This window comes from Lampris incognitus, chromosome 12, assembly GCF_029633865.1.
Source record: "Lampris incognitus isolate fLamInc1 chromosome 12, fLamInc1.hap2, whole genome shotgun sequence".
Taxonomy (NCBI): Eukaryota; Metazoa; Chordata; class Actinopteri; order Lampriformes; family Lampridae; genus Lampris; species Lampris incognitus.
Window position 1 is genome coordinate 10,995,699 of NC_079222.1, and position 22,797 is coordinate 11,018,495.

The 22,797-nt window shown below is 44.0% G+C and overlaps 1 protein-coding gene across 1 annotated transcript in view; it reads left to right on the forward strand.

The window, feature by feature from the left end:
- The first annotated feature begins 2,445 nt into the window (after positions 1-2,445).
- man1b1a (mannosidase, alpha, class 1B, member 1a) overlaps positions 2,446-22,797 on the forward strand; it is a 32,724-nt gene continuing 12,372 nt past the window's right edge. Inside the window, exons 1-8 of the mRNA XM_056291199.1 lie at positions 2,446-2,699; positions 3,053-3,195; positions 7,721-7,829; positions 10,760-10,977; positions 18,245-18,390; positions 19,124-19,245; positions 21,574-21,759; positions 22,070-22,218. Coding sequence (XP_056147174.1) covers positions 3,070-3,195; positions 7,721-7,829; positions 10,760-10,977; positions 18,245-18,390; positions 19,124-19,245; positions 21,574-21,759; positions 22,070-22,218 — 1,056 coding nt within the window. The 5' untranslated portion in view covers positions 2,446-2,699; positions 3,053-3,069. The remainder of the gene's footprint in view (positions 2,700-3,052; positions 3,196-7,720; positions 7,830-10,759; positions 10,978-18,244; positions 18,391-19,123; positions 19,246-21,573; positions 21,760-22,069; positions 22,219-22,797) is intronic.

The following is a 22,797-nucleotide window of genomic DNA, read 5'->3' on the forward strand; positions in this document are numbered from 1 at the left end:
ATGATGTTGGCTAATGGTGGCCCCGGTGTTACAAACTTAAGTTGGTCCTGGAGAGTCCTTGCTTTGCCCTGCAATGCCACCCCCCCCCACCCCCACTTAGCACTGACTAATGGCTGTCTTCTCCAGTTTCTGCTTTCAGTCTAAAGAGCGCTTCGGTCCAAAGAAAAGTCACAAGTCCTGCACCTTCTCAGCAGAATCAGGTTTTTGTTTTTTTGTTTTTTTCCATGAAACTGGTCAGTACAGTGTGTGATCACTAACAATGTAGTGCACTATAGAGACAAGTATCGAGTCATGTATGGTCTCTTGAGTTTAGTACCGGAGGGCTGATGGAAATGTGGTCATAAGTAATAGAACCTGGCCATCTGCTGTTGAGCCTGATGAGACAAACACTAATTTTCTTACCCATACCAAACTCCCAGCTCTTGAGAGCCTAATTGCTCAGTAGTTATTCATATATCTAAGGCATGACAAACATTGAATGACTGCTGTGTATCAGGGCAGATATATCGTTATTTCTAAAATATTTTTTGTCCAAGGAGCATTTTAGATCTCTGCTGAGGGTTTGCAACTCAACCTTGGTAAATGCTTAGACTCTGGCATAGTGATTCATTTTAGGTGCTTTCTTTTTTTCTCTTTTTTGTATTGAGATTTCTCATCATCATTCAATATGATTGCCTTAGCTGGCTGAGACTGATCATTTGGTTCCTTTTTTTATTGATTATAAACTTGTTTTGTACAAATTATCACTTTGAAAATATGAACGTATATGCTGGACATCTGTCTTGTGTTTTATCCATCCCATCAGCTCATTCAAAGAAATGTACCCACTGAATAAAACATACATACTGAAATGCTGGCCGTCATTTATTTGTGGCTTAAAATACAACCTCGGTCCAGCTAACAACTGTTTGTTGCAGCACAACGGTGCCCAGTCATGTGCCATGGGGAGCCACGCGTGTGCAGGTTTTCTTTCCAACTCAACACTGCATCGGCTGATTTCGCTCATTAGTTCTCCCCTGTCTGGCTGAAGGTGTGCTAATTAGTGAAATCGCCATGGAGACCTGATACTGAGAAGCTGGTGCTAGCTTTTGTCACTTACAGGCTTAACTGGCATTATAGTGCGGTTAGGATTGCCCTTGGAAACTGTTGGGGCAATTGCATTTGGCCCAGACCACCGCTGCTAGAGTCAACCTCACATCACTCGTGTTCTGGAATCTCCTCACTTGGCTGCCAATTAGTGCTGGAGTACATTTCAAGATCACTTATTCGTACATATTGCAACAGATGTCCTTATGTTTCGTGCAAACGGGACAATATGCTACATAGATAAATGCTCCTGACTGAGCCTCCAGACCCACGGAAAACTCCTCTCGCAGCGTTACGTGAACATGGTCCTGGACTGCGGGACGGGTGGGGATGGGTGACAGCCGCTTCAATAGTCATTCCTGAGCATCTCCTCGAAGCGCATCTTTTCAATGGCGCTCTCCTCTCGGGTAACCCCCTTCTAGTTTTACTCTTTAACCGCTGCTGATCAGTTATAGTCTTGTTTTAATTCGACAAAGTTTTTAAATCAAACCATTCCGTTATATCTCCTTGTACCTTTATAATTATAGTTCAATCGGCGCATTTTCATTCAACGTAAAGTGGATCGCCTCGTACTTCATGTAATAGGATGTGCAACATAAACAAGGACGGTTCGTCGGTAGATCGATCAACTGATTAGCCACCGCTAATCAGGGTTTTTGCATCTGGCAGAGTGGCAATAAAGCAATCAACACTTAATTGATACAGCACGTGTCGTACATTAAAACGCAACGCGTTTGACGCGATGCCAAAGCGCGCAGGCACAAAGTAGGCGATGGCGACTCAAGAGAATAAACGGCACAAGCGGGATACAGGGAACGGACACGAAGAAGAAAATAAACGGCACAAGTGGGATAAAGGGAACGGACACGAAGAAGAAAATAAACAGCACAAGCGGGATAAAGGGAACTGACACGAAGAAGAAAATAAACGGCACAAGCGGGATAAAGGGAACGGACACGAAGAAGAAAATAAACAGCACAAGCGGGATAAAGGGAACGGACACGAAGAAGAAAATAAACAGCACAAGCTGGATAAAGGGAACGGACACGAAGAAGAAAATAAACAGCGCAAGCGGGATAAAGAGAACGGACACGAAGAAGAAAATAAACAGCACAAGCGGGATAAAGGGAACGGACATGAAGAAGCAACAGAGGTAAAAGTAAGTAAATGATAAAAAAACAGTGAAGAGAAAATATAACAAGGAAATACAACGACAAAAGAAAACAGTTTGGCTTTTGACAATATTTGACAGAGCACATGGTCACGATAATCACATGATAAATCACGTGACCGCCCTCCCTCTTCGCTGTCAACAAAGAATTGGCTCCGCTGTCACTTTCCGCATCTGGCTCACGTTGCTCTCCTCCGGCTACACGCGAGCTAGCTTTAGCATCGGTGTCCTATGTCACGCAGGATCAACTCGCCCAAGAACCGGACTCAACCCCAAGGCTGCATGCAGGCAGGCCTTCGCCTGCCACGCCGTCACTGTTCAATTTTGATGAAAAAGAGGAAAAAAACGGTCGACGCGCAAGCTAGCCCGTTGTAGCTTGGCTCGGCTAACAGCTGGTTAGCTCCTCGGCCGTCCGCCCGGGCGTAAGGCGAGGGAGACGACGGTGAGCAGATAACACGCTCTCGTACACGATAGAGAATCGTGTCTTAAGCTTGCCTGCGTTTCAGCTTGTCTTTCGGCCTGCCCTGTCCCTGACAGCAGACCACTAAAAAACTCTGTTGCTAAAGATGACAATATACTTTGTTCTGTACTTGGTCATGCACCAGGGCTGAGTCAGATAAGATTGCTCTGCTGATAGAGCAGCCAGATTATTAAGAGTGTGGATCCCACCTCTGTTCACCAGTGCAAAGTTGATCTCCACTTACCTGTGGATAATTTATCCTCACCTTGTTTGGTTTTGTAGAAAAAAAGAAGCAATGGTTAGACTTGTTCTTTCCTTTCCCCCACTTCTCCCAGAACACCTTCTATGACTAATGACAGCCCTCCCAGCCGGAGAGATGTACCCCCCTGCAAGGAAGGACTTCATTTCTCTGACCCTCAGTGATCAGCACAGCTGCACTTACAATAATGGCAAGCACCGCAGGCAGTCCTGTTGGAGGGTGAGTACTGTATGGTGCAACAGGGAGAAAATGCCACTGACAGTACCAATATTATGAGTCCATGCCCCACATATGGGTAAAAAACGTATTTAGTCTTGTCCTACAAGGTTCCTATACGTGTTTGTATGATGCTTTTAGAATATACGCTGGTCCTCGAAACAACAGCGTGTTAAAGAATGGAAAAATATGAGAATTTAGACCACACAAACTAAGTCAATTAGTTAGATAAATTTTGTGTATTACTGTCAAGGACAATAATTACAAACAATATAGTAAAAGAGCTTTATAGTTTGTAGTCATATTGATTATCCATATGCATATATAGGGTATAGGGGGTCGTGGGGAGAGCGGGATAAGCGGTTCGGATAATGGATGGGTATAGGATGTATATATAAAAAGATAAATACTTTATTGTCCAACAAGCTTTTATTTTATTTTCAAACTTGTTTGTTAAACAGGATTCAATACATTGCATTTCAGGAAAAAAATAAAATAGTTACAAATAGGAAGTCTGAGGGCTTTTTCTTTTTTTTTCTAGAGCATTAAACAGTTACAACATGAAAAAAAAAAAATAAAACTCATAAACAGACGACACAAAACTTGCCCTCCCACCCATCCGCCCACCCATCCCCATGTCCTAGGAAGGGCAGGTCCCCCTTTAAAGAAAAAGAATATTGGTCTGATTAAGAGTTAATATAGGAAAGAAAGGGGCCCCAAGTTCTGTGGAGTCTTTTCTCAGATCCTCTGATTGTGTGCTTGATTTTTTTCCAAGTGAAGAAAAGACATTAAATCTTTTAACCAGGAAGTTACGCCAGGGGGATTAGGACTCTTCCAGTGAAGTAATATATGACATTTGGCTATGAGGGAAGCAAACACAGCCGTGTCAGCGTGATATTTATGATGTCTCTATCCAAAGTAACTTGAATACCAGGTTACAACTGCATTGGCTTGCTTAAATAAATAGAAAATCCTCTTTTTCCATTTTTGTTCGGATGGGATGGTGGAACTAGGATGGTGGAACTGGTTGCCGTTATGATAAATTCAAAGAAACGAGACACATCATACAGCTTCTTTTAGGGAGAAACTCTCTGCTTTTTCTTACATCCAGAGGAAAACACACATTATGATCAGCCCCCTGCAAATTACCTATGTCACGTAGGGGGCATCAAAGACAACCTGGGGTCAACCTGGGGTCCAGTGTATTATACCGTAACATTATGAGGCAAGTAGAAAGGTGACATACCAGCATTAGCCAGCTAAACTCTCTGGGTAGATCTGTGAGAAGCTGAGGCGAGGTTTTTCTACTAAAACATTAGCTATAGGGGGGCGAGTAGCGTAGCGGTCTATTCCGTTGCCTACCAACACAGGGATTGCTGGTTCAAATCCCCGTGTTGCCTCCGGCTTGGACGGCCGCCCCTACAGACACAATTGGCCGTGTCTGTGAGTGGGAAGCCGGATGTGGGTATGTGTCCCGGTCGTTACACTAGCACCTCATCTGGTCAGTCGGGGCACCTGTTCGGGAGGGAGAGGGGAACTGGGGGGAATAGCTTGATCCTCACACGCGATACGTCACCCTGGCGAAACTCCTCACTGTCAGGTGAAAAGAAACGGCTGGCAACTTCACATGTATCAGAGGAGGCATGTGGTAGTCTGCAGCCCTCCCCGGATCAGCAGAGGGGGTGGAGCAGCAACCAGGACGGCTTGGAAGAGTGGGGTAATTGGCCAAGTACAATTGGGGAGAAAAAGGGGGAAACATCACACACACACACACCCCAAAAAAGACCAAACATTAGTTATGCTTATATGCATCTAAATAATGTGATAGTAATCTGGCTGATGGTTTGATCAGAAAGAGTAATCCTCTTATAAACACCTAGATCACAAGTGCTGTCTGACTGAGCTCTATCCGGTTGAAAATTTTATCCAATGGAAAGAGGAGGTGCATACCTTTTGACGATCCATTAACTAGCCACGTAATCAGTTTAGTCTGACTACTTTTTTAATTGGTATGATTGTGCATGATCATTTGCATCACACTGAAAGACTTCACCATAGTCAAGCTTCCCACCATAGCCCATGTCTGTGTTAATTCAATAGAGGAAGTACAGGTGCATTCCCTCGCAAAAAAAAGTTCTGACTCAAATGGGGAATTTTAGGTGACGTCTCTGATTCTAATCTCATTTGATATTGGTATGTCTACTTGTGTATTGACAGGACTCATGATGGTAAACTGATGCTAATACATTCTTTGCACGTGCAGAATCGATATGTTCGGACAACATATATATTGCACATACATGGACACTGAATGGATCGCCATGTTTGCTGTGCATATTCACAGTTTATCTGGAATCTTCATTTGGATATGTGAAGATCTCTGCATCTAAACATAGCTACTGCCAGCCTCATTCCCCCCGACCCACCACCACCACCACCACCACAGACAGAGACAAAAGTTTACTCTTTAAGAACAGTGTAAGGCCACGTGACTGTTGATGGAGGCCTGCATGGTGGCTGGTTATTGGGCAAATGATGGTGTCCACCAGAAGTTAGGATTGGATAATATAGTTTATCATCGATGACTATGACAACCAAATGATATTATCCTATTGTTCTTTAAATAAGGCTGTTTCTCATCTGGGGTTGATTTTGTTGTCATGTGCTGTACGTTATATCGTGGGATACCGTCACTAAGATGGACAGATGTCTCTCTCCTTTCTATGGCCTCCCTTTTCTGCTTGTATCCTCCCATCATGACAACTGGATGTCAAAGCCTACAAGTTTTCAATTTTTCTCCTCTTGCTTCCTTTTTTTCCCCCTTTACCTATTCTATTCATGATTCTATTCACTATTCTCTTTCTCACCTGCCGTGCCCTGGGTAGACTTTGATGCTTGTTTTTGTTAGACCATTTTTCTCATGTCTCTGTCTGTTGTTGAGTAGCTTTTTCTCACAGGGACTTAAAGCTGACAGTGCTTCCTGCTTGGCAGATTGGTCCTCTTGTGTAGCTGTCTCGCAGTCTTGTTCAAAGCCTACCTCTGATGATTATATATATTTTTGGCTATACATATTAGAGTTGTCCTACCTTGGTGGGTTATCCCAGGTCGTCCTCTGTGTGGAGTTTGCATGTTCTCCCCGTGTCTGCGTGGGTTTCCTCCGGGGGCTCCGGTTTCCTCCCACAGTCCAAAGACATGTAGGTCAGGTGTATAGGCCGTACTAAATTGTCCCTAGGTGTGAATGTGTCGGCCCTGTGATGGACTGGCGGCCTGCACAGGGTGTCTCGCCGCCTGCCGCCCAATGACTGCTGAGCATCCCGTGACCCGACCTCGGATAAGCGGCTTGGATAGTGGATGGATGGACATATTAGAGTCCAAAAGGGATGAAGAAACATAATCTGAATAATTTCATTTCTATTCTTCATTTTATTTGCCACGCCTCATTAGTATAGTGGTCAGTATCCCCGCCTGTCACGTGGGAGACCGGGGCTCAATTCCCCGATGGGGAGTGTCTCAGACTTGGCGGCATGGTGGCCCAGTGGTTAGCACTGTTGCCTCACAGCAAGAAGGTCCTGGGTTTCAACCCCAGGCCATCCCAGGTCCTTTCTGTGTGGAGTTTGCGTGTTCACCCCGTGTCTGCGTGGGTTTCCTGTGGGTGCTCCGGTTTCCTCCCACCATCAAAAAGACGCACATGTTAGGGTTAATACCCCTGCCTTTGTCCCTGAGCAAGGCAATGGAAAGAAGAACTAGAGTTGGTCCCCGGGTGATATCAATATTAAGTTAAAAATTGGGAAATAGTGGAAAACTATCCCGAGGTGGTTAGATTTTGTTTCCCATCAGACCTCACAGATGACTGTGCCGCTGGTTGTGTTGTGGTTTTGCACAGCTATTGCATTAGACCAGGTAGCCCAGAGTGCTTTGAACTCATGAGCAGCACTCAGCCTTGCCCTGTTAGCTGTCTCTCTTGAGAAGCACCGCCTCTGTCCCTCCCTCCGTGCTGCGGTGCGCAGGTCAGATTGTTTATTTGCCAGCTAAGTCAATGGGCTTCACGGCATCGAACGGAGCGGCATGTTGAAGTTACACAGGGTGAGCTCAGTCACTACAGTTTGTTAGGTTTTCAGATTTTTGGGGGGGACAGCGTAGGGTAGGCTACACAGAAACAAAGACAGATAATTGGGTCAGCCTTGTCTCACGGCATTTTTCATGTTATTTTTAAAGGACTGAAGGAGGATAGTCTGTGGCTCGGTGATCGCTCCCTTTTTTTTTTTTGCATTATTTGTAAGTGTATTTGTTGGTAACCACAATAACCATCAAGCCACAGTTTTTCAGCTTCTTTTATTATACTTCAGACAAAGGCCGTAAGAAAATTGCCTTTTTCTCCTATTTTTCTGTCAAGAGTGACGTGATAAAGTCGTGTTCTTCCGTCGTGTTCTTAGTTGTTCAGCCAACCAGGCTGATGCTGTTTACCTGCATAAAGAACTTGGTTGAGATGTTTCAGCATAGTAAGTCCATTCTCTTTGTATTTCTGCAGAAGTGGAAGCAGCTGTCTCGGCTGCAGCGGAGTCTCATCCTCTTCCTGCTTGCTCTGTTGCTGATATTCAGTGTACTGTACTATCCCAACCTCACACAGCAGAGGGGAGGTAAGTTAAGCCCTAAAAAACACTAGAGGCAAACCTATGCAATGACACATAGATACACACTCTCTCGCACACACTCTCTCACACACACACACACACACACACATATATATATATTAGTGCTGTCAAATGTTCTTTTTGGGGGGGGGGGGTCCACCTTTTTCTCCCCAATCGGCTCTGTGCATAACTGTAGTCCACTGACTTCCAGTTTCTACTGCAGCGGTCATACCAGTTTCCTGTTTGTTGGCGTGTGCTATTGACAATGGCATATATTTCGCGATGCCTGCAAGATTTACCAGGGATAAATGTCACCGACATGCACAAAATTGTCGACAAACTTGCACCTGCACCTATCAGCAAACAGATGAAAATATTCAAGTTGTACATATCAAGTTATGTCCATAATTATGAGGATGAGCGGATGGACGGACGGAATTGTGGACATAACTTGAACTTGACGTGAAAAATATGCCATTGTCAATAGTACACGCCAACAAGCAGGAAACTGGTATGACCACTGCTATTAAACAGCAGTATTTAAATTTAAATGTACTATTTAAATATGCCTCATTTGTGTTGATTCCACATTAATTCCATGATTATACATGTAAATATCCATTATTACAAGCTTCAGTCTGAAGAATAAGAAAAGCAATTAATTGCAATTAATCACAGCAAATTGTGCAATTATTTAGTTATTTTTTAAATTGAATGACAGCCCTTATATATATATATACACTACCGTTCAAAAGTTTGGGATCACCCAAACAATTTTGTGTTTTCCATGAAAAGTCACACGTATTCACCACCATATGTTGTGAAATGAATAGAAAATAGAGTCAAGACATTGACAAGGTTAGAAATAATGATTTGTATTTGAAATAAGATTTTTTTTACATCAAACTTTGCTTTCGTCAAAGAATCCTCCATTTGCAGCAATTACAGCATTGCAGACCTTTGGCATTCTAGCTGTTAATTTGTTGAGGTAATCTGGAGAAATTGCACCCCACGCTTCCAGAAGCAGCTCCCACAAGTTGGATTGGTTGGATGGGCACTTCTTGCGTACCATACGGTCAAGCTGCTCCCACAACAGCTCAATGGGGTTCAGATCTGGTGACTGCGCTGGCCACTCCATTACCGATAGAATACCAGCTGCCTGCTTCAGCTCTAAATAGTTCTTGCACAATTTGGAGGTGTGTTTAGGGTCATTGTCCTGTTGTAGGATGAAATTGGCTCCAATCAAGCGCTGTCCACTGGGTATGGCATGGCGTTGCAAAATGGAGTGATAGCCTTCCTTATTCAGAATCCCTTTTACCCTGTACAAATCTCCCACCTTACCAGCACCAAAGCAACCCCAGACCATCACATTACCTCCACCATGCTTAACAGATGGCGTCAGGCATTCTTCCAGCATCTTTTCATTTGTTCTGCGTCTCACAAACGTTCTTCTTTGTGATCCAAACACCTCAAACTTGGATTCATCCGTCCACAACACTTTTTTCCAGTCTTCCTCTGTCCAATGTCTGTGTTCTTTTGCCCATCTTAATCTTTTTCTTTTATTGGTCAGTCTCAGATATGGCTTTTTCTTTGCCACTCTGCCCTGAAGCCCAGAATCCCGCAGCCGCCTCTTCACTGTAGATGTTGACACTGGTGTTTTGCGGGTACTATTTAATGAAGATGCCAGTTGGGGACCTGTGAGGCGTCTGTTTCTCAAACTAGAGACTCTAATGTACTTATCTTCTTGCTCAGTTGTGCAACGCGGCCTCCCACTTCTTTTTCTACTCTGGTTAGAGCCTGTTTGTGCTGTCCTCTGAAGGGAGTAGTACACACCGGTGTAGGAAATCTTCAATTTCTTAGCAATTTCTCGCATGGAATAGCCTTCATTTCTAAGAACAAGAATAGACTGTCGAGTTTCAGATGAAAGTTCTCTTTTTCTGGCCATTTTGAGCGTTTAATTGACCCCACAAATGTGATGCTCCAGAAACTCAATCTGCTCAAAGGAAGGTCAGTTTTGTAGCTTCTGTAACGAGCTAAACTGTTTTCAGATGTGTGAACATGATTGCACAAGGGTTTTCTAATCATCAATTAGCCTTCTGAGCCAATGAGCAAACACATTGTACCATTAGAACACTGGAGTGATAGTTGCTTGAAATGGGCCTCTATACACCTATGTAGATATTGCACCAAAAACCAGACATTTGCAGCTAGAATAGTCATTTACCACATTAGCAATGTATAGAGTGTATTTCTTTAAAGTTAAGACTAGTTTAAAGTTATCTTCATTGAAAAGTACAGTGCTTTTCCTTCAAAAATATGGACATTTCAATGTGATCCCAAACTTTTGAACGGTAGTGTATATATATATATATATGTGTGTGTGTGTGTGTGTATGTATATGTGTATGTGTATATATATATATATATATATATATAGTGTTTTTTTTCCGAAATGGTCAATGGTGTTAAGTGCGAGACCTACGAAACAGGCCTGTACTGCAATGTATTAAAATCTTTTTTCCTGTATCCGTGTTGATACATACATACATATACATATATATACATATATATACATATATACATATATACATATATATATATATATATATATATATATGAGCACTTTCCCTACCGTTGAGTGTTTCTTCAAACAAAGTTCTATATATATATATACACAGAGTGAAATCTGTCATCCATTCTACTGGTGCTGCTACATGGGATGCTGGTCCATTTGTTATTGTTTGAGTTATGATAATGAATCGCAACATATTAAACGGACGCTATAGGATGCCTTGATAATTGCATCTTTGTAATAATTGCCTTTTGTGCATGTATGCATGTGCACATGCCTACTTGTTACAGAGCACTTACAGTTTCTTTTGTGTGCTTTTGCACATGTGTTTTAGAGCACACTTCATGTCCGTTCTGTCTGTGCAGGCTTTTCAGACCAGGAGGACTGGCTGGAGTTGGACGACAGAGCGCTAAAGGCCATGCCACCAGGGGTGAAACCTGTGGTGGGGCCAGCTGTCGGCAGAGCTTCAGTTCATGCAGCGGGGCCAGATCTGGTGCCAACTGTAGGCCAGGGGCTTATTCCAGATGTCATCCCAGAGCCGCAGAGACCAAAAGACCCCATCCTACCTGACCCCACTATTAAGGTAAGGGTTGTCAGACAAGTGTCCTTTGCGGTTCAGTACACAAAGTGGTACTTGGGAGTGATTGTTAGTTTCAGTTACACACATGATCACAGTTGTCATATACACTCACCGGCCACTTTATTAGGCACACCTGTCCAACTGCTCGTTAACGCAAATTTCTAATCAGCCAATCACATGGCAGCAACTCAATGCATTTAGGCATGTAGACATGGTCAAGACGATCTGCTGCAGTTCAAACCGAGCATCAGAATGGGGAAGACAGGTGATTTAAGTGACTTTGAACGTGGCATGGTTGTTGGTGCCAGACGGGCTGGTCTGAGTATTTCAGAAACTGCTGATCTACTGGAATTTTCACGCACAACCATCTCTAGGGTTTACAGAGAATGGTCCGAAAAAGAGAAAATATCCAGTGAGCGGCAGTTCTGTGGGCGAAAATGCGTTGTTGATGCCAGAGGTCAGAGGAGAATGGCCAGACTGGTTCGAGCTGATAGAAAGGCAACAGTAAGTCAAATAACCACTCATTACAACCGAGGTATGCAGAAGAACATCTCTGAATGCACAACACGTCGAACCTTGAGGCAGATGGGCTACAGCAGCAGAAGACCACACCGGGTGCCACTCCTGTCAGCTAAGAACAGGAAACTGAGGCTACAATCCGCACAGGCTCACCAAAATTGGACAATAGAAGATTGGAAAAACGTTGCCTGGTCTGATGAGTCTCGATTTCTGCTGCGACATTCGGATGGTAGCGTCAGAATTTGGCGTCAACAACATGAAAGCATGGATCCATCCTGCCTTGTATCAATGGTTCAGGCTGGTGGTGGTGGTGTAATGGTGTGGGGGATATTTTCTTGGCACACTTTGGGCCCCTTAGCATTGAGCATCGTGTCAACGCCACAGCCTACCTGAGTATTGTTGCTGACCATGTCCATCCCTTTATGACCACAGTGTTCCCATCTTCTGATGGCTACTTCCAGCAGGATAACGCGCCATGTCATAAAGCTCGAATCATCTCAGACTGGTTTCTTGAACATGACAATGAGTTCACTGTACTCAAATGGCCTCCACAGTCACCAGATCTCAATCCAATAGAGCACCTTTGGGATGTGGTGGACCGGGAGATTCGCATCATGGATGTGCAGCCGACAAATCTGCAGCAACTGCGTGATGCTATCATGTCAATATGGACCAAACTCTCTGAGGAATGTTTCCAGTACCTTGTTGAATCTATGCCACGAAGGATTAAGGCAGTTCTGAAGGCAAAGGGGGGTCCAACCCGGTACTAGCAAGGTGTACCTAATAAAGTGGCCAGTGAGTATATATGTACATGCGAGTGCTAAGCAGAAGTGCTGCAGACCTCTCAATTCCTCGCAGTATCTAGCAGTAGTATACCAACTTCCCATGTGCCCAGTATATATCTACTGTTAATACTCAAATAGGGCTGAAACGACAAGTCAGCAAATTCAACGTCAACTGGAATATCAGCAACCCAGATTTTTATGTCGACATATCATATCAGAGTTATTAAATAACACAAAACCACACACGCTTTTTTGGGGGGCGGGGCATTAAGACAACCGTTTACTGGCACCAGGAAAAATAGAGAGGTTGAAAGATGGCGGAAAATGAAGCAAAATCAAAGTCAGCAAGAACCATACGTCTAAAGTCTGGGAGTATTTCAAAAGTGGGCCTAACAACAAGGTCCAGTGCAGTCAGTCTCTGCAGAAGTGAACTGGTGTTTTACTGCTGCACAACTGCAGTTCATGAGCATTTGAAACGTAGGCCTCCGGGAGCCACTGCATCTAACCTTCAGAGCTGGCAATTTGTTTTTTCTCTGGCTGAACATGTTGGCTCTCCTTACAACGCTGCATAGACTGAAATTACACGTTGGATTTCTGCGTGCAGTTTGAAACCGTAATCTGATGACCACAGTGGTTGTTTACAAATTGAATGTATTGTTTCTCTTTTGCACTTTATTTTCTAGCTATTAAGGACGTATGGACTTTTTTCACATCAGGGATGATGGATTTAATCATTTTTGATTTGACAGCTGAAGGTTCTAGGAGCATTATTTCTACTTGTGAAGGCTAATCAAAACAGGAATTAGATTTTTGAAAAAATAGCCACAGACCACTCAATTATGAAAATAATCAGTACTTGATCCCTACGCTCATGCTGTATTAGCTTCTACAATTATTGCAATTATTTATTTATTTATTTTTTTGGCATAAAAATGTCATAATTTGCATTTTCCCATTTAGCAGACACTTTTATTTGAAATATTTCATTTGTGTCTCTCACAATCTCAGATCAGATTGGGCGGCACGGTGGCGCAGTGGTTAGCACGGTCACCTCACAGCAAGAAGGTCCTGGGTTCGAACCATAGGGTAGTCCAACCTTGGGGGTCGTGCCGGGTCGTCCTCTGTGTGGAGTTTGCATGTTCTCCCCGAGTCTGTGTGGGTTTCGTCCGGGTGCTCCGGTTTCCTCCCACAGTCCAAAGACATGTAGGTCAGCTGAATCGGCCATACAAAATAGTCCCTGGGTGTGAATGTGTGAGTGTGTGTGTGTGTGTGTGTGTGTGTCAGCCCTGTGATGGACTGGCAGCCTGTCCAGGGTGTCTCCTCACCTGCTGCCCAATGACTGCTGGGATAGGCCCCAGCATCCCCGTGACCCTGAGTAAGGATAAGCAGCTTGTATAATGAATGGATCAATGGACAATCTCAGATCACTAAATAGTATAATGTGTGTGTGTGTGTGTGTGTGTGTGTGTGTGTGTGTGTGTGTGTGTGTGTGTATATATATAATAGCCAAGAGTGTATGTCATATCTAGTAAAATCAATGTAAGTGCACTGTAGGTAGATTATCAACAGTGAGTGGTAGGAGAGCCATATTACAAAGTAGCTGAATGATGTCACAAGTTAGAATTATACATATTGGTGGTTGGCCACTGTTGACATCGAAGTAAAGATGGAAGGTGATGAGGGGGGCTACATGGCGGAAATGGTGTCGGAGTCGGAGAGCGGAACTGGAAATGAAAATGAAGACACGAGAGGGTTTGAAAGTAAGAAAGGGAGAAGGAGTACATCAGATTGCTCAAGCGATTCTAGTCAGTCACTGAGAACAGAGCAGACGTATCTGGACTGGGATGGAAGCCCTGGCAAGAGAAGACGGGATTTTCAAGGACCCGCATGATTTCGCAAAGCAGAGAGGAAAAATTTGGAGATGTATGCTCGATAATGATGACTAGAAGTTGGATAGTAGTCATTGATTGTATCTCAAGGCATCAGAGGGATAGAGTCCTTAAAATCAAGGTATTTAGTAGGTATCTTTGTGGGACTTGCTTCCCACTCGGATTAAAAGCAAAGAAGGGAGTGATAAGTGGTGTGCCACTGTCAGTAGAGGCTGAGTCATTTCAGGATGTTACACATGTGTGTGTGAGGCAAGACGAATGGCTAGATTCCGTGAAGGGGAGGAGGAGGAGGACGGTAATTCTGTGTGTTTGAGTTTGGAACGGGAATTGCTGCAGAGTGTTCCTTGATTTGAGTTACAGGATGAGGCCATATGGAAGAGCTGCTCTCCGATGTTTTTGCTGTCAAGAATATGGACATGTTGGGTGTCCGGGTAGCATAGCGGTCTATTCCATTGCCTACCAAGATGGGGATCGCCGGTTCAAATCCCAGTGTTACCTCCGGCCTGGCCAGGCGTCCCTACAGACACAATTGGCCATGTCTGCAGGTGGGAAGCCGGATGTGGGTATGTGTCGTGGTCGCTGCGCTAGCGCCTCATCTGGTCGGTCGGGGAACCTGTTCAGGAGGGAGAGGGGGAACTGGGGGGAATAGCGTGATCCTCCCACGCACTACGTCCCCCTGGTGAAACTCCTCACTGTCAGGTGAAAAGAAGCGGCTGGCGACTCCACATGTATCGGAGGAGGCATGTGGTAGTCTGCAGCCCTCCCCGGATCGGCAGAGGGGGTGGAGCAGCGACAGGGGCGGCTCGGAAGAGTGAGGTAATTGGCCAAGTACAATTGGGGAGAAAAAAAAAGGGGGGGGGGAAGATGGACAAGTTGCTGCAGTATGTAATGGAGTCAGAAGATGTGGGAGATGTGGGAAGGACAACTGCAATGTGGAAGATTGTGAAGTTGAGAAAGCACAAGCGTGGGCATTGAAAGGTGCTGAAGGAAAAGAGGAGTCAGTTTTCAGACACCGCTCACAAAAATACATCACATTGGAACAACGGAGTGCAGACATATGAAAGCGCCAGGGAGATGCTATGTGCAACCTAGACTTCTTTATTTATTCCAGTCCCTACCTATAGAGGTCCCCGAAACCCAATTTGTGACTTGAGACAGGATAATATCCAGGTTTATTTGGGAAGGCAAAAAGCCTGTAGTTAGGTATGAAACTCTCCAGCTATCAAAACATAGAGCGGGTGTGGGTCTCCAAAAACTGAAGGAATACTTTTCTTCTGCCCGGATAAGATATACTGTATGTTGGTGCAGGCCAGATTACACAGCAAAGTGGAAAGAAATGGAAAAAGAGTTTGGACAACATCCAACCCAGAAAACTATTATAGATAAAGAAGCTTATGAGAAAATTAAAAATCATATGGTTTCAATTAGATTGTGTGCTCTGGAATTATGGTTCGGAAAAATAAAAAATGATTGACTAAAGAAAGATAAAAATTTGTTCAAATGGGTAGCATTTGATAGTAATTTTAAATCGCCAGGTACGATAAGGGATTTAAGCAATGGTAAGGTTTATAATAAATAAGTTTAATAAATAGGTTTAATAAGGTTTAATGATAAAGATATGATAAGGGATTTAAAAATTTTTGAGAGTGCAGATTTAGCCCCAATGAGGAATAGCTCAGTTTTACCACTGTTGAATTTCAGGTAATTGTCAGTCATTTATATCTGTATATCATGGAGACAAGCAGTGAGGGTACTGGAAGGAAGAGTGGAAGTGGGCTTAGTGGACACATAAAGCTGTGTATCATCAGCGTAGCAGTGGCAATGGATACCACAGTGCAGGAAGGTGTTGCCAAGAGGGAGGAGGTCAATAAACACGAGTATATTGGAAATGCCACAAAATATTGTTTTGGAAAATGGAATACAAAACTTTGTAAGCGGTACTGGGGTATGACATCCCTTTGAGCTACATGGTACTCTGTGTAATTTTTTCTGCAGAAAATGTACGAAAAAGAGATTCTTGTCAGAATACTGTTAATAGCTAGTAAAAAAGCTGTCACAAGGAAATGGGGTAAAGCGGATCCGCACACTCAGGAACAATGGATAGAGATAGAGGAAATCTACATAATGGAAAAACCGACGCATCGTTTGAGATTGCAGGAAGCACAGCTGGAAGAAAAGTGAGAGACATGGACATTGTTCAGGACCCAAAACAGTGACAGACTATGGAAATGAAAACTGATTTAGTTGATAAAACTGTGAGGATAGATGGACTACTAAAAATCTATCCCCCAAAGAAAAACTTTTTTTTTTTTTGTTTGCATCTGTTGGTCTCATATGTTTATAAGCATCAATAAAAATTAAAGTGGAAGAAGAAAGAATTAATAATAATAATAAATCAATCTTATATAGAGCTTTTCAAGTACTCAAAGTCGCTTGACAATAAATGGAGTGAAACAAGACGACAGATGAACATAACACAGACATACAGGGGTGGATGGGAAGGGGGGCTACGAGAGGGAGAAGCGGCAGCCACAAACGACGGCAGCAGTGCTCTCCGACTTGGACAGATATAAAGGGAAAGAAAAACAAACATCATAAATCACATAAATCACAGATGCAGGTCAAGCGCTCAGTCCCCAGCCTGCCCCAGACCAGGGGTGTATGAGCGGACGGGGGGGCACGAGAAGGCAATGGAGAAAAGGTGTGTCTTGAGACGGGATTGGAAGAATGAGAGGGATTCTGAGTCTCTAATGATTAGAATTAGACAAATCATAGCCCAGGGCATGTCATGTAGATAACCAACATGGACATCAGTGGTAAGAGTAAGGAATTGTAATTACAAGTTAGCTAAACAATGCAATGTCATGAATCCTTTTAACAGTCACGCTTAGAGACCGGCTATGGATTTAGGAAGGCCTGGAAAAGGAAGGATTGTTTTTTTGTTTTTTTTTGGCTTACTGAATTAAGTAAAGGGGTAAAGGGTATGATAAAGGTTCAAGATCATGGATACAAGCAGCTGAAATGAGTTTCCTCCATAGGGGGTCTGGGCTCAGACGTAGAGATAAGGTGAGGAGCTCAGACATCCGGAGACAGCTCTGAGTAGAGCCACTGCTCCTTCGCATTGAAAGGAGCCAGTTGAGGTGGCAGTATTGTAGTACTCGAATCCAGGACTCGTGACTCGACTTGGACTTGAGCACTGATGACTCGGACTTGGACTCGAGCATTGACTGCATTTGGACTCGGAAGTTGGAGATGAGAACTCGGTCTTGTTCATTGATAAAGACTGTTTTTTTCGTTTTTGTTAGTTTTTTGTAATAGGCCCTAATAATTTGGCATAAGACATTGATAGCTATATTAATTTTTAATTATAATAATTTTTTGTATGTCAGCTTTTTTACAATGCCAGGGTGGAGCACTAGAACCCATCTTGGAACTTGTCTCAGACTCAACCTTGATGACTCGGACTCGGACTCAGGTAATGGGGACTTGACTCGGACTCGACTTGGACTCTTCTTTGGGGGCTCAGACTTGGACTCAGACTCGAACACTGGGGACTCGAGACTCAACTCGGACTCGAGGTTTAGTGACTTGACTACAGCACTGTGAGGCGGTTCAGGCATCTGATTAGGATGCCTCTTGGGCACCTTCCTTTGAAGGTTTTTCGGGCACATCCAACTGGGAGGAGACCCCAGGGTAGACCCAGAACTCGCTGGAGGGACCACATGTCCAATCTGGCCTGGGAACGCCTTGGGATCCCCCAGGAGGAGCTGGGCGGCGTTGCTGGGGAAAGGGTCGGCTGGAGTGCCCTACTTAGCTTGCTGCCACCACGACCCGACCCCAGAGAAGCGGCTGAAGATGAATGAATGAATGAATTAAGTAAGCAAGACTGGAGCTCTGATTGAATACAGGTCCTCATTCTACCATTTTGGTGCTGAGAGGGTACAGTCTGGACCTAGACTTTGACACTTTTAAAGCATAGACAAGTAGGTCAGTTGTAATAGTCTGTAGGTTTGCAGCATTAATGCCCATAGAATTTGGCAAGTTAACTGACAGTTTTTTGTCTTTCTTTAACTACAGAAAAGACCATTGCCAAACAAGAGAGGCCCGCCGACCCTGCAGAAACGGGGGAATGTATCAGAGGATGTGGGGAGGGAGAACCCCAAGCAGACCACAGTTAAGGCCGAAGAGAGAGAGGAGGAGAATGGAGAGAAGAAGATTGTCAGGTTGTCTGGGGTTTTTTTTTTTTTTGGTTTTTTTTTTTTCTTCAAATTATGTCAACAAATAAATCATAATGTTAAGTTTTTAACAACTATCAGCATGAAAGTAAAATTAATTATAGATAATGATTGAAGTTAATGGCATTTAGGTGATAAACTGTGTTTATAAGTTATAGCATGTAGGTTTCATTCATATAATTTTTTACATTCATCACAATATTTGAAATTACAACCAATAAAATTTAGTTGCTATTTATTATTGTTATTATTATTTTTAACAATAATGAGTGTGTGTTTGTATGTCCATGTGTGACTATCACCGTTATGGTTGATAGAGGATAAAAAGACCTTAAAAACTGCTTATTTTAAACCTTAACCTGGGGCAAAATACCAATCTCTAGTATTAGTATCACTATTAAGGCGTACACCTTCCAGAAGCATCAGCATGGATTTTCAGAATCAGAATCAGCATCAGAATACTTTATTCATCCCCGAGGGGAAATTTTTATGATTAAAGCACAAACTGTATTACATGTAAATGACATATGTGACATGATGAATTGTGCTTACTTTCAACGAAGAAACGTATTAGAATAAGGGCCACGTGAGAAGTGATACTGAACCCTTAGTACAGCATCTGCCTCAAAAGATCCGCACCGATAGTCGCGAGCAGACAAGTCGATGGTGTAAAATGATTCGCAAATGACCCATACGTGTGACACTCTTGTTTCACATGCAGCTGGCGTGGCGCAATGATAGAAGCAGACCAGGCCACAGAACCTCTACCGTCTGCCAATGAGAGAGAAGCTGCAGGGCCCCCTTTGTCCGCCAACCCTGAAGATGCTGTCCCACCGGCAACAGGTTTGTGCTCAGTCAAACAAAATACCCCACTACAGTTACCCTTTTTACATTTACACGATTAACTGGTCATCTTGCCAAAAATTGGCAGTCGGCTACAAAGCAGGTCCCACAGAAAATAATCATTAAGCTATTAAGACTGGTTTTAATGTGAAGCAGAACTCTGAACATTTCACACATTGGTTGAAAGTTGGCTCAAACCTGTAGAGGATGGAGAGGGAGTCAAGCCATGTATTCCTGAGGGTGGTGTGACAAATGGTTTAGTCTAATAGGCTTGGCAAGGTTATAAGATTGCCAAAGCCCTTCATCTGGTCCCTTGACCCCCTCCCCACTAACTTCTTTAAATGTGTTTTTAGCTGGGCGCGTCCAGGTAGCATAGCGGTCTATTCCGTTGCCTACCAACACAGGGATCGCCGATTCGAATCCCCGTGTTACCGCCGGCTTGGTCGGGCGTCCCTACAGACACAATTGGCCATCTGCGGATGGGAAGCCGGACATGGGTATGTGTCCTGATCGCTGCACTAGCGCCTCCTCTGGTCGGCCGGGGCGCCTGTTTGGGGGGGCAAGGGGAACCGGGGGGAATAGCGTGATCCTCCCATGGGCTACGTTCCCCCTGGCGAAAGTCCTCACTGTCAAGTGAAAAGAAGCGGCCGGCAACTCCACATGAGTGGGAGGAGGCATGTGGTAGTCTGCAGCCCTCCCCGGATCAGCAGAGGGGGTGGAGCAGCGACCGGGACGGCTTGGAAGAGTGGGGTATTGGCCGGATACAATAAGGGAGAAAAGGGGGGGGGGGTTTAGCTCCCTATTTGATGTCTTAGAAATTGTTAATACATTATTTATCTTAATTATTCCTTGTACATTTTTAAGAACTTAGACACCTCCATTATCACTTACTACTGACCCACATCAAATCTTTATTCTCACAGAACCAAATGGAAGGATCTTAAAATCCACAATCCAGCATCAATATTTCACCTCCAATATTATATTTTCCAATAATATATTGTTTTTTTCACCAACAACAAAACAGAGACAACTGTTGTTATGGTAGTGAATGACCTTCGACTCGATACTGAGGCAGGCCGTCTTCCTATGCTTGAGAGTTGGCTGGGCCGTTCAGGAACTGTGTTAAACTGATTCAGATCTTAGTTTTTCTGGTTGCACTTTCGATAGCTCAACATTGGTAAGGCTGAAGACCTTGTCTCTGGTCCTGCATGCAGAAAACTGCTGCAGACCCTGAGTCTCTGACTTTAAAGTGCAGTGCTCAGGTCCGAAACTGTGGGGCGATCATGGACGCTGATTCCAGAGTCACACTGACATAGTGCTGTTCAATGAAATGATGGTCATTTCAAATTATTTGATTTTCATTTGTGTTTCTTTTTACTAACCCAGGTCAGCTATTTTTTTCAATATTGGCTCTGATGGATTCTTCTCATGTTTAACAGCATGCAGCATAAGACAGCCAATCACCTAGCCGCTTCACTACCCTACCTAAGATAAACTACCTATTTGGCAACTTTGTCGTTAGATTTAGGGACTTTTCAGACCTCCTTGGTGCCTTAATCCCTAAAAAAGCAACTACCAACAAATCTTAACTTTATCTTATCTTTGGAAGAATGTTTGTGGTGCCATGAATACATTCACGGTACCACGGTACCAACCACGGTGGTCCAGTGGTTAGCACTGTTGCCTCACAGCAAGAAGGTCCTGGATTTGAACCTCAGGCTGTCCCAGGTCCTTTCTGTGTGGAGTTTGTGTGTTCTTCCGGTGTCTGCGTGGGTTTCAAAAAGACATGCATGTTGGGGTTAATACTCCTTCCTGTCTGTGCCCCTGAGCAAGGCAATGGAAAGAAGAACTGGACTTGGTTCCTGGGTGCTGCAGCTGCCCACTGCTCCTATACAGTAGGATGGGTTAAATGCAGAGACCACATTTCATTGTAAGAATATAATTCGTTGTAACAATACAATGATAAAATAAAGTGGCTTTCTTTTTCTTTTTTCTTTCTTCATGTAACATTAAGGTGATGCAGAGGCACATAAGTCTCCTTCTCCACACTTCACCTCCTTTCTTGAAACTACTACCACTTTTGCTGTGAGACTATTATTAAAAACCTGTCTGAGGCCCAACTATCCCTCTATTTCTTTAAGATTAAGTGTTTTTCGGCTCTCAGCACAGCACATCTGTCTTATTGAAAAATAATAAGATGCAAATTTAAAGCAGAGAGAATACCAGGAGGTGCATTGTTGTGTTGCACTCTAATTTCTTTTTACTTGAAATATGTCTCTTTGTCTCTCAGTACCTATTTGTATTTTTCTGTGTTTGCAATTTCAGTTGGATCTATGAACAAACTGGAGGCAGTACGAGAGGCCTTCAGACATGCATGGAAGGGGTATAAGGACTATGCCTGGGGTCATGATGAGCTCAAGCCCATCTCCAAATCATTTGGCGAGTGGTTTGGCCTGGGCCTGACTCTCGTTGACTCGCTGGACACCATGTGGATTCTGGGGCTGAAAGAAGGTACTGTGAGTCATATGAACTCGAGTCTGTTATATCGCCGGTTCATGTCACCATGGGGAAAGAGCCACTTCCTCCATTCACTTTGGTAAAGTGATGTTATCAAATTAGATTTTTCTTTTTTTCCTTGTCTATCTCGTGGTCTTTCACTCGATGTCTACCTCCCTCTTTGCTTGTTTCCCTGCCCTCTGCGGTTCTTTTCTTCATCTCCACTCTTTCCGTTATCTATTTATCTCTGTCTTTGTCCATCTTTGTCTTTCTTGTGCACTTCTACTCACCATCCTGCTCTCTTATTTCATCTCTCTCCATGCAGAGTTTCAGGAAGCACGAAATTGGGTGGAGAAAGAGCTGTCCTTCTCTAAGAATGTGGATGTGAACCTTTTCGAGAGCACCATCCGTATCCTAGGGGGTCTGCTCAGTGCTTACCACCTATCAGGAGACCAACTCTTCTTAGAGAAGGCTGTGAGTCAACCTGCCGAAGACACTTTCAGTGTCATGGTTTCCGTCCTTTCGTGCTCTTGATGCCGAACACCAGCTAATACCTCAAAGCAATAAAAAAACTACTTAACAGTTTTTTTTTATTGAGTGAAAAATGTAACAGCCTCATCAGAACAGCATCAATTGGGTGTTTGGGTGGCATAGCAGTCTAATCCATTGCCTACCAACACGGGGATCACCGGTTTTAATCCCTGTGTTACCTCCGGCTTGGTCGGGTGTCCCTACAGACACAATTGGCCGTTTCTGAGGGTGGGAAGACGGATGTGGGTATGTGTCTTGGTCGCTGTACTAGCGCCTCCTCTGGTCGACCAGGGCGCCTGTTTGAGGGGGAGGGGGAACTGGGGGGAATAGTTTGATCCTCCGACGCGCTACATCCCCCTGGCGAAACTCCTCACTGTCAAGTGAAAAGAAGCGGCTGGCGACTGCATGTATCGGAGGAGGCATATGGTAGTCTACAGCACCTCACCGGATCGGCAGAGGGGATGGAGCAGCGACCGGGACAGCTCGGAAGAGTGGGATAATTGGCCAGATACAATTGGGGGG